Source organism: Opisthorchis viverrini (genome assembly GCF_000715545.1).
Source record: "Opisthorchis viverrini unplaced genomic scaffold opera_v5_262, whole genome shotgun sequence".
Lineage (NCBI taxonomy): Eukaryota > Metazoa > Platyhelminthes > Trematoda > Opisthorchiida > Opisthorchiidae > Opisthorchis > Opisthorchis viverrini.
This window is the reverse complement of record NW_008751916.1, coordinates 171,469-184,140: the sequence shown is the minus strand read 5'-3', so window position 1 is coordinate 184,140 and position 12,672 is coordinate 171,469. Positions and strand designations below refer to the sequence as shown.

General features: G+C 46.1%; 1 protein-coding gene across 1 annotated transcript in view; it reads right to left on the bottom strand.

Moving 5' to 3' along the window:
- Positions 1-11,989, bottom strand: part of T265_09156 (hypothetical protein) — a gene marked incomplete at both ends in the record, with an annotated part of 44,029 nt that extends 32,040 nt beyond the window's left edge. The window contains 13 exons of the mRNA XM_009175162.1: positions 505-591; positions 3,475-3,747; positions 4,818-4,994; positions 5,113-5,486; positions 5,639-5,849; positions 6,559-6,728; positions 6,951-7,156; positions 8,000-8,136; positions 9,017-9,114; positions 9,476-9,666; positions 10,417-10,537; positions 11,185-11,328; positions 11,905-11,989. Coding sequence (XP_009173426.1) covers positions 505-591; positions 3,475-3,747; positions 4,818-4,994; positions 5,113-5,486; positions 5,639-5,849; positions 6,559-6,728; positions 6,951-7,156; positions 8,000-8,136; positions 9,017-9,114; positions 9,476-9,666; positions 10,417-10,537; positions 11,185-11,328; positions 11,905-11,989 — 2,274 coding nt within the window. The remainder of the gene's footprint in view (positions 1-504; positions 592-3,474; positions 3,748-4,817; positions 4,995-5,112; positions 5,487-5,638; positions 5,850-6,558; positions 6,729-6,950; positions 7,157-7,999; positions 8,137-9,016; positions 9,115-9,475; positions 9,667-10,416; positions 10,538-11,184; positions 11,329-11,904) is intronic.
- Positions 11,990-12,672: the final 683 nt, after the last annotated feature.

Sequence of the window (12,672 nt, the reverse complement as noted above, 5' to 3'; positions counted from 1 at the left end):
CACCTTGTTTGCGGCACTAGATTTGAAGACTACGTTCTAGCTTCTAGGCTTCAGATTCAAGTTTAGAGAGCCCACCTACGTTAGCAACGGTCCACTGCATGATCGTGTGGTCTAGTGAAAATAACAGCTTGTCTCCAACCACCACAAACACTGAAAACGTCAGTAGAATACAGTTGGTACAATAACAGCTGATTGTGTTCATCCTATAGACACCTACGAAATGTGAAGTTCGTCTAACCTGCAAGGAGGAACTAATCCCGGCAACCTTATTTTCGATATGGCATACGTATGAGGTGGCTAGCAAGAGCACAGCCCTATGTCCATTTATCCTTAATCCATGTAAAATTAAACTTCTCAGTTCCCAATAGGACTCAAATAGGACTAGGCCTACCCGATGAACCCAAAAACAAAGCAAAACTAAAAATGGTATGTCATCTAGCACCAACCAGTTTCACTCGCTACTTACAACAAAAGTCAGAAAAATAGAAAGCTCTTGCTACTCACCTGATGCAAAGCGGAGCCCAGAACGGGAATCAAGAATCCGGAATTGATGAAATGCAACAACTGCTCACGAACACTGGGATGAGATATCTACGATGGAGAACAATAGTAGATAACCAACCAGTAAATAGTAGAAAACCAACCAGTACAGAGCATAGTTATCAGTGTTTCACCAGGTGCATAGCTGCCTTGCCACCCGAAGGAAGCACGAGGGCTGGGATACTGCTAGGTTGCCCAAGCCTAGACAGGGGAAGTCGAGAGACAGAGGTCAGGTTCGAAACACGGACCTTCGTGTCAGTAAATTCGCGCACTAACCACTTGGTCCATCTCGCCCCAGGATATGATCAACAACTACCTCTGGATGGAAAACCGCACAGTCTGTACAAATACAAAGGCATGCTATGGAAAAGAAGTCAGCACTATGTTATAAGTCAATGCCAGATCGACCGGCGGCTGAATGAAACGGCCATCAGAGATGGTCTGAAATACAGATACGGATACGAATACAAGGCTGGAGAGCACAACAACTGAATAACTTATCCGCTCAGGGGGAGTAAACGGCTCTCAAACAGAAGCGCCATTCAGGCCTTTAAAAATGACTCAAATGCATATTCGTTTCTGGATGATGGACTGATCTGCAACCTAAATGAGCGCTGACTAACGAAACCTGAGCACAAGATAGCTTATTGGTTAGGATGTGAACTTATCGAACACAAGGTTCGTTGTTCAGAGGCAACTTCGGCATCTCGACGGCTCCTGTCTAGGCTTGAGTAATCTGGCAGTATATCAGCCCTCGTCTGTTCTTCGAGTGGCATGTTGCACCTGAACGCGTGTCTCTCGAAAGTGGGGCAACTTAGCTTGATTTACAGGTTAAATCCTCGAGAAGATTATTCATGCGCGTATATTACTGACGGCTTCATCGGCACATGACCATAATTTCCAATAAATCCGCTTAAAACTGATGCATATGAGCGTCACCTTAAAAATATTGAGTGAATAACCCCGAATTCGTCCAGAAAACCAGGGCATAGGTAATTAAGACAAGGCACTGCACTGAAACCAAAAGTCCAGTGCACTGCTGTCGCCCACGGAGAAGTTAGTGCTAGAAGGTCGTTCAAAGGCGATCAGTGAGTTGCAATATGCACGACTGTTGCACAATATCGGAAAAGCTGCTAGGAAGTAGTCAACGGGAACGCATCAGTGGTTTTGCAGCAGCATAAATCGACGCCAAATCCTCCAGTTCAAACAATGATAGGACAGATTGGATAGATGGTCGGACTACGGTCACATATGATGGGACTACTGGAGGAACTGAGGAACAATATGTTAACAGAACTATAATGTTACCTCACCAGACAAAAATTTCCCAACAACAAAACTTTCGTTTGATTTAGCTTTTTTCACCAAAACATATCGGAAAAGGGAATGGGGCTTAAACAAAACTCACGCATGCTGTGGAATGTTTTCGTCACCTCTATGACCTCTACGACTGAAGTAGATCACAGTCGGCAAGATCGACAAAAACTTTGGAATGTGACTGATTCATCCCCGCATATACTCCTTAATGACCTAGTTTTTACGGCAGAAAGTTAACTACATTATACAGCATTAGTAGATAACACATTGTGTTCTACTGTGACTCGATTAGCAACTTACGTTTGCTCTTAATTGGTACAACGCGGAAAGAAGATTGGCGGATTGGTGATTTTAATCCGATCTTTCGGCAATTATGACTCGCTTGACATTGATGTGTGCTGTGTATCAGAAACAAGAATTCAAAACACAAATACATTGGTTGAGCTAACCGCCTCATTACTCTGCGCTCGCTTCCGGCTGCACACCTCTGGTAATTCAAAGGAAGCTGCTGTATGACGTGCAAGGGTCAGTATCGTCCTAAGTCACCGGGTGGAAGGATCCTTGCCGTTGATAGTCGCCTCTGTGCGGTTCGTCTGGCTAAGGTTCGTCCGTGAAGGATTCGTACAAGCGAGAGTTGGATCGCTGTCTGTTCGTCGTGTATGCATACGCAACAACCAACTGTAGCCCTGATACCATCAAAGGAGCGTTTTATAACCTCTTGAGTGCTCAGATATCGTTATGCTTGCTGCAGATCTGGATGCATAAGTGGGTTGGCTTAGTGTATCTGAGACTCAATCAAGCGGTCGACATGGACTGGACTCGGTACGTGCCGACAATGGCGAACGATTGCTTCCGCCATGTGCTGACCGCAGTTTATTTCTATGCAGTACTAAATACCGAAATAACCGAAGCCGTTTGGCCACATGGTGTCTTTCAACAGCGGGCTAGCTAAGAACCCAAACTAATTACATCGCCAACAGTTACCGATGGTGCGGATCAATAAATGGAAGCCGCTCGTTTTGCGGATCATAATCACGCATGAGCATGAGCAATGAAGTAGACCGTGAGTGGTGCTAGCGTAATGCTAAGGCCAGCAAGCGACAGGTTTCCACATGTGATGTAGCCAAAGTGTGAGCACAATCTGTCACGAAGTCTCCAGCACCTCTCCCAAAAAGTGATGGCATGTGGTCATTCGAATTCAGTTATGCACCACGTGCCATTTGGCTTCACAGACGATAAGCAGATACGGAGTGGATCGCTAAGTATTGAGAACGATGGTTTGCAACATTTCTGGTTGAGATGCAAGCAACCATGATATAGAATTTTGCGTGACATGTCTGTCGAATGATGCCCACGATAGGAGGAAGAGGAACATCTGGCTCCAGTCAACCAGCGAGACGCCAGTTCACATCTCACCTGAGATGTTTCTTTTGCATGGTGTTTTGTAGTTCTGAAGCCTTCGAGGTAGAAATGAAGGAGAGAAAAGATGTTTGTGTTGTTAAACCAATCAGAAATACTATGGATCCGATCATTTGGAACGAGATGCATGGTGAGAATACGATTTTCTGCCACCGAAAACTCGAAATAACCAGGATGACAAGAGTGGACCCAACTCACTTTCATAACCAAGTTACAAAAATCTAAAGTGTGAAGAAATCGACGTAAGTCAGTTGATTGGTTGCATTCGATATCGGATAACTGATGCCAGGCGGCCCCACCGACGGGAAGTTCGACAATACACGGTGTAGATGTGTGGGGGTTAAGGAAAGCTGAAGTCGACAAGACAACTGGTCCACCGGGAGATTCTGCATCATGGGATCTAAAGGAGTGCCGAGGTATCAGCTTCTTTGGAAGACTGGAATAGAGAGCGCCCAAACCAGCAGCCAAAACCTAGAAGGAAAGTGACAAAGGAGAGTAAGAGTAAGAACCAAAGTTATGGTGAACCAATGGTCAACAGATAATAATCCTTGAGTACGTTCGTACGATATGAAAACAACTTATACAGAACAAAATTTCGGACTGAAAACATTACAGTTCACAGAGATTGCCTCGAAAGCCAGGTTTAGTAACTCTGTGTCCCAGATAGACACAACTGTGGTCAAGCTCGTCTGAAGTACCGGGGTTTATGGACATGTGCCCTGATCTCTGTTCAAAAAGGAATTAAAGGTCATGGAACATGTCCGACAGCTAAACAAAATTACCCAAAACACTTTAGTATCCCAGTCAACCGACAGAGCGGGAAAAAAGCGAGGATACGCGATGGATCCTAATCGCAAACTCATCTGTCGCAATGGACACGGAACCGCACTCTACACGGATTGTATGCAATCAAAACAATGTGATGAACTAACAGAACCAAGAGTCTCCGAGTAGCATCAGATTTTTCCGACCACGGATTAAAACCCAAAATGACAAATCAGTATTAACCTAAGGAATGATCGTTCGCAGCCTGTGTCAGTCGTAGCCCCAGTAACAAATGACTGGAGTGGGTTCGATTGCAATTGAGTCAGGACGAGCAGACAAACTAAAAGGTTTTCCAAACACATACCCGTTCAAGCTGAACTCACCAGCACAATTTGGCATAGATCTGAAGATATTTTCGAAGCTGGAACGTTATATACTGGGAGCACGTTTTTAGTGTTTAACTGCAGTAATAATTGCCCCTACAAAGTTTCACTCGTCAATAGTCCCATATGGACGAAGAGTCAGGGTTAATAAATATACACTAAACGAAGAAGTGGAAATTTTCGAATCATTGAGAGTTCAGCGAAATAAAAGTCTGTTTCTCGAAGTAACAGAGCATTGCTCTAGAGTTTCCACTCATTTGGGGTGCTTTTTGAGGCTTGCAGAGAATACGGATACAAATGGTCTTAGTTCCTGAGGTTCAGTAACGGAATACGCTGAGTCAAGCGTAACATGTGAAACCGACAACATACAAAACTTAACTCTCTGAAACTTACAGGGCAAAAGTCGGATTCAAAGGCCAAGTAACTGCTTAGTGATTCATCGATTTTCGACAGTGAAAGCGCAAGCAAAAATGCATCCTTTGCGTGATCCCCCACTGAGTCAGCGCGATGGATAAGAGGAACAAGCAGGGTGAACACGAGGTGTGGTTGCTCGAACAGTTCATCGGAAAGCTGTAGATAAACCAGGAAATATGAAACGTTCCGAAGTAAATAACAAGACAGACTGAAGACGAAATTTGCAAAGGAAAATATAGATAGACCTCTATTCCTATGTGGTTTCACTGCTCACCTTTCGACAAACAGTAAGGAGAGAGGAATCCCTACACAGTAGGACACAGAGCTCGTACAAAGTTCGACCGTACGATTGTTCGTAAGCCGGTTTTAATTGCGAGGACAACTTGAAGATGAACTGCAGCAGTGGACGAAGTATAGAGGACTCGTAGAGGACATGTTGAAGCGACTGTGTCATCAAATCCTCAAAAAGAGTTAACAAATGCGTGCGCTGTATGTCTCGTATACGGACTGCTTTTTCGGTTCCAGGGCATGGCTTTCCTTCGACCCAGATCAGGAGTTTATCAAATAGACGATTCTCGACAATAGCTGACAGATATTGACCAACACGTTTGTGATGCAGTTCGGTAGCACCAAGGCCAGGTGCGATAGCTTCGAAAGTAAAATAAAAAGGAAAAATCCTTAAACAGAACAATCGAAACTATGTTCAAAGCACTGCACCGACCATATTTACATATCCAAAAGCGGCAACTCGAAAGTGTAGGTCATAAATAGTCAGAACACACGATAAAATAAGGACTCACAAGGAGGGGGCAACTCCTGAGTAACCAAAGACACAATTGCTTTGGTGTGGTAGGTTACCGTTTCCAGGACGCGCTCCGACGGTTCATTGTTCAATAGAATTTCCTCACATTGTTCCAAATGGTTTTCAAAACTATTTGAAGAGTCTCGAGCATCCAGTGAAATTGCGTGCATTAAACATTCAATTGGTAGCGTATGTGACACGATAAAGTGCTAACAGTGACACATGAGTGATTTAAAAGATTCATTCACGACGATCTGAAACGCAGAGGAAAAAAAGCTGACGAAAACGGAATACGGTTGAATGGTTGGTCGCGAAAACCCGTAGGTCCATGAAATCGAACAGATAAGCCTAACCCGAAAATTTCTGTCGGTTGAATTGTATTCCGTGAGCATAGATCGGTTAAAATCTATAGTGAACAGCTGACCGATTTGTGAGTTGCGCTGGCACCCTAAGTCGCGGTAATCATTAAATAACGGGTTGCGCTTAGAGCAAAAGTGCGATGCAAACGCCTTCCAAGCCACCGAGATTAACGCTCTCATAAAAAATCATCGAATAAGTATTACCCCATATAACTGCTACTCTGTCCCCTGAATTCCTTTCGCTGTAAAATACAGAAAATTCATCGTGAAGATCAACTCTAGACACGGATCCAAAAAATTAAGCAGTATATACCATTACGCTAACAGAAAGAGGAGACTTGTGCTTTCCCTGGTAGAGACAGGTCCGTCAGATCCTTACTCAAACAGCTTCTCAAACGACACCACACTTCCAGACGTCAAAAGATGGTCACTTTCCCCCACCTCAATGATTATTTAGACCCAGTCGACCACCAGAGACTAGGCCGGTATGTGGTGCTCCTTAAGCGGCTGCACGCCTACTCCCGCGGACGGTCTACGGGAAGGTTTCGCCTGAGTTGACTAAATCAAGTGGTGTCACGCAAGGCTGTCCCTTTTCACCATTCCTTCTCAACTTTGTCAATGATATGAGTATGAAGCACTCACTTCCAGACTTTAGTGCTTGTGGTGCTAAAATACAACCAGGGCATTCGCTCACAAATATCGAGTAAGCAGACAACATCGCCCTTGGGTCTGACGCCATTGTAATGTGGATAAAATTCAAAAATCCAAATGATTTTCTCTCGGGTCGATTTCACAACGCTGCGGTGTGCTCCATACTACTATACGGATCAGAAACCTGGATGCCACGCGCCGGCAGTCATCGATGTCTTCGGAGCATTGTCCGAATCTGGTGGGAACACCAGATCCGCAATTCTGAATTGTGTCGAACGGTATTCGGAAGAAATAAATCACCCTCGATAGATGAATTGATCACATTGCATAGGGTGCGCTGGCTTGACCACGTGCTGCGTATGCCAGCCGACCGAATTCCTCGAAGGGTTCCTTTCGCGCAACCAAGTGAAGAGTAGAACGAACCAGAAGCGGTCGAACAATGACTTGGCAGCGAAGTATAAAAACCATTACCAGCAAAATCAGTTGTGCTGCTCATTGCCGCCTTCCTGGATGGGGACCCCGACACAGATCACATCAATGGTTGAAGACACTGTCAGACATGGCCCAATCGCTCTCTTAATGGCGCTCGTGCATCGAGCTATTGCCTTCAATGTATAGCTCCCTTCCCAATCTCCAGTCCACTGACAGCGCCGTATCTACGCATCAATTTATGGGCTCCCGCATCCAATTTGCAGCTATCTACCCCATCTCCCCAAATCACCGGTGAACGAAACTGTGGTAGCTACCACCATTGTACGACAAGTACAAGGTTCTCACAGCTTATAATGACGATGATGATAATTTTGCCTATCAGTTTGGGATACTCCTCACGCCTGCAAGGTGTTACTGAAAGGCTGGGTGGGCTCGAACCCTAACCTCTTGCTTGCGGACACCCCTATTGAGGTATTAGACGAGTTTGTCTACCTGGGCAGCTATATCAGTACCGGTGGTCTGGAAAAGGAGGATATTTTGATCGGGATTGGAAAGGCCGGAGAATCCTTCGTGAACCTGCACCACCTGTGGCGTAGGGATGACATCAGCCTACATGTTAAGGGTCGAGTTTACAATGCTGCCGTGCACCGGATATTGGCAAAAGGGTCACAAACCTGGCTACTGCGCACCGACGACGTTAAGAGATTTCAGGTGTTTGACTATCGGTGTCTTCGGAGCATTGTCCGAGTCTCGTGGGAACACCGGACCAATAATGCTGAAGTACGTCGGATAGTTTTCGGAAGAAATAACTCGGTCACAATTTATAAACTCGTCACACTCCATAAATTGCGTTGGCTTGACCACGTCCTCCGTGCTACTCAACCGACTTCCTCGAAGGATTCTTCTCGGACAACTACGTGAAGAGTGGAAACGAGCCAAGGCAGATCAAACAGTGACTTGGCAACGAAGTATGAAAAGCAATACCAGCATACTCAGATGCACCGGTCATTGCCGTCTCCATGGATGGTGATCCAGAGATGGGACACATCAATGGCTACAGGAATTGTCAGACAGCCGAGTCTGGCCCTCAATGGTGCTCATGCATCCAAGCTGCCACCTTCAACGCATACCTCCTCCCTCCGTTGTTCCCAGTGAAAAGCCCACTAATAACCCTGTATTTACGCATCAGTTACATCACTTACCGCCTCCAATGCGCAGCTATCTATCCTACCTCCCAATATCATCGGCAAAAGGAAATGTGGCAGCTATAGCAGCTGTACGGCAAGTACGTGGTTTTCACAACTGTTGGTAATGATGATGATCAAAGCTAACGCTTACGAAATTTTACTCCATATAAAGACAATGGTTGTGGAGGCGCACGGGTCTCCTCAGTTTTCCAGCTCACAAACCGTGCAGAGTTGCAGTGAGTTCAACTGCTACATATCGTTTCACAGAGTAGGATGAGGATAAAGGAATGAGGGTCAGGATTCGTTGACGTCAAATGCTTGCCCGATACGGAAAAGCGACTGAGTTGACTGGTTAGGACTTTCATGACTCGTTGGCGTTGTGGAATGACTGCTCCATCCGATACGATGTTGGACGCAAAGGACTCTGCTAAACAAACGAATGTTTCATATGTGAAATAGAAGACCGGCGTGACTTGCGGAGTACAACCAAACGATGTATTGAGAAAGAATGAACTTTCCCGAAAACCTTTTGCCGTAATTCAGCATTACTGATCCAATGTTCCCAACAGAACCACGTAGTGATTCGGAGGCACCGAAGTCTGCACATGGAAAGCTTCCGACGCAGCGGTCACGTCTCCAATCCGCAGAATAGGATAGATCGGACCGCAGCACTGCACAGTATATCCGTGGTGGTCATGTTGCCACGTGTGCGAGATTGCTCATTGGTTAGAACGCGAACTTACTGACCAAAACGTCCGCGACTCGTAACCGACCTCTGCATCTCGACTTCTCCTGCCTAAGCTTGGCTAACCCATCCGTCGTACTTCCTCTGGGTGGCATAGCAGCTAGGCACCGAAAGATTTCGACTTCTCGTGCCACAAATTTCGAAGGTTGACAACAGCTTCCCTACCTTCTCCAATCCGGGAAGTCTCATGAATAAAAACTTACCGATCGGTTCACCTGCAAGAGTGGGATTTTGCTTTGATACCACCCAATCTTGTGGTAGCAATTTACACTTTACAGGTGCGAAGCGCATACCGAACTGTGCAGTAGAATTAATTATATAATTAAAAAGAGTCTGATCCACGGGGAGCCATATGTTCGCCGAACTCATTGTCTGTGGGCGAACGCCTCGAGAGTATTTCGATACCCGAAGGTGTTAGAAGCCGCTAAGGAAGACTCAAGTAGCACACCACGGTATCTGACGACGAATGAGGTCAAAAGCAGCTGCGAATACGAAAACGACTATCATTGATGGTCGTCGGAAGGAGTGGGATAGTTCAAGAGTAAAGATGTAATGGAGGCAACTTCGGTTTGAACGAAATCCAGCTTGAGTCCCGCTAGTCTGACTCTCCCGACGATGGGTCAACGTTCGTATGATAATGCCAGGGAGGCAGCTAGTCTGGTGTTCCCGTGGTTGTCATACAATGATCTTGTATCCTTTTGAATAAACAGATAACCACCACGACATCCCATTCACTCTATGTTCTGATTTCGTTCCAGATATTTTTGTACAAAGCCGCCAAGTAGACCACAAGGAATTCACCACCTTTGAAGATTGGAAGGTTCAAGAGGCGTGAAACAGGCACTTTTTGCACTGAAGCGATGAAATTTCACGCTGAACGTTTTCTTGCCGATAGCGGACCGTCGAATTTCCATTCGGGTTCATCTTATTCTTCCGGAGGTTGAGGCAACGAAGATCAGCCGAGTTATTTTTCGGTGTTCTGTCAATCTTCATAGAGGATGTTTTTGTGAGGCCTCATTCCTTTCACCGGTCGTTTTACTAGCATCCGTCCATCTCGGACCAGGTGAATAATTAAGCTGTGGAAGGCTGCCATTTCCCACCTAACGAGAACATTCTTCATTCCCCTAGACTTTGTGATCCAACCGGATTTCCTGAGACCTTCATTCTTCATTACTCGCCGTTTGATGGATTTGGATGTTTGTTGCTGTTGTGACTTTCCTGACGTCGATCAGAGTTGCTGATTGTGACGGGATCCAGTGCCCAATAGGGTATGCCAAAGATGTCGGCCAGGTGGTTATAAAAGCTGTCAACGTGCTTTTTTCATCATCCTCTGACCGCCATCCCAACCATCGTACCGTCAAGTTCTAGAAGCCTCTCCAGTCACGAAGAGACTGGACCCTACCGTAGTATGATGGTTCGTGTACCCCGACGAACCATTGAGCTACACTGAGGGGTGTCCACGCGACACTCGCAGAGCATCTCATACCAGGTTGGTCGACGGTCCTCCGGGTTGGGAGTTGGAACTGTGTGACATATCCCGTAAAAAAGTAATGTACCTGCTCTTCCAGCCAAACAACGCTGCCCTGAAGTCAGGCTTTTGAACCAAAGGCTTTAGGACCCTAATCGTCCTCCTGTTTAGGTGTGGGCGCCCTGGCAGTATCCCAGCCTATCTACAACCATGAACTGCACACGCCAAATCGGCCATCGCGTGGTACCATCAACTAGGTCGCCTTACTCGCTGTATACAGCATGTCCGGTAAACGAAGACATTCTACTGCTGACGCCTCCCTTTTTTCTCTTTCACATGCCGTTTCCTCATCTCCCAATCCCACTAATAATCTATCCTTGTAGGCTCAGCAGTTGGGACTGATGATTCCGTTTGTCCTGCAACGTTTTTGCAAGCAACATGTGCCCGTCATCCGTAGCCGACATCCTTAGGCATCCCCAAATCTATCTTTAAGCCCTTACTCCTAGTCTGTCTGGCCAACTTTAATGTCTGCACTCTGCTGCTCTTGCTCTCACACTGGCATTGATTCGTGCTGTTTATCAGAAACAAGAATTCGAGATGCAAGCAAAGTGGTTAAGTTAACTGCCCCATCGCTTCCGGCTGCGAAACTTGCGATCCAGAGGCTGCTGTGGTAGGATTTGCATGAGTTGATATCGCCCTAACTCAACGGGAAGAAGGATCCTTGCTTGACTAGATACCCGTTGATATTCGCCTCCGCGCGGTTCGTCTGGCAATGTCTGTGAAGGAGCCTCAAGCGGGGGAAGTTGATCAATGTCTGTCTATCGTGTCTGATTGCGCCCTGACTGACTGCAGCGCTGACACCATCAAAGACAAGTTTGAGGACGTCCTGAATGCCGTGTTGCGGCGAGCTAAAAGATGGTGGTCGACATGGATTGGACTCGGTACGTACGGACAGTGGTGATCTGTTCCTTCAGTTGCGTGCTGAACGCAGGCTGTTTTTATGTAATACTAACTTACAAAATAGCCGGAGTCGTCTGGCCACATGGTGTCCTCCAATGGAGTGCCGGCCCCGAATGCAAATCGACCACATTGCCATCAGTTGCCGATAGCACGGATTAATAACTAACCACAAACTCATCCGGAGTCACTTCTCCATTTGTTTTCCAGGACCACTTAAGGTGCGGAAAAATTACCTGAAAACTGGAAGACTGGCAAATCCAGATGTTGGACAAAACCATCAAGGATCAGAATGGAGTGATCAGCTTGAATAAAAAGCGCCTCGAATGGTGGGCCGAGTACTTTAAAAAGCTACGTAGCCACCAGGTACCACACATCTTGAACCCACAGTTGATGCAGAACTTTGGGCGGTGAATGTGAACCCTACACGGCCTCGGAGGTCTATGAATGCATGTTCACCTTTACTCTTCTTCACAATAAGACATTTAAATAAATCAAGGTTGTACGGAAGCGACGCATCAGTGTTGAAGGCCGATTTCATGCTGTCCATGGCGGTGATGATGGGAGCTTTTCAGTCAACTTAATTCGATACTGTTTAACTACACAGATGCTTTGCAGGTGATAAATTGTGTGGCCTTGTATCAACTGGCGCTTTCCCGAAGGAAAACAAATAGCCCGGAGGTGTACCCCAGAATGAACGACAATATTGTATCAGAACTTTCTGCCGGTGGATGACTGTCACATGGTTTAACGTAGTCTACAATTGGTGGCTTCCGAATTGCGTGGTGTGAGCAGTGTTCGCTTGAAACAATTGATGTACCACATGTTGCCGCTGTCGTGACGATCGAGGTGTGAAATCTTGTATGTATCTACGGGTTACCTCTGTATCCGCGATATCCAAATTCCTCAAAGTCAGTTACCTGGTTGACTGGGCACCACTGCGTCAATCCGTTAGCTTCCTTAGTACTACTGCATCAAACTGTTCCTCAAGATCCTCAGGCGTTAGGTTTGACCGGGGAGACATGACCTTTGCGAAGCCTATATCCCTGTGAAAACAAATGGAGTGTACTCTCGCCAGAACCCAAGAGCCTTTTTAATGGACCTGAGCGTGTTGTATCGCCCGTTTTATCTCCGAAACTGTGCTCTTTGAGTCTCAAAACTCAGCACAAAACTAGTTCTCAGTACTCTGCTTACCCGTCTCATCAGACGAAACNCTCATGACACAGTCCATAG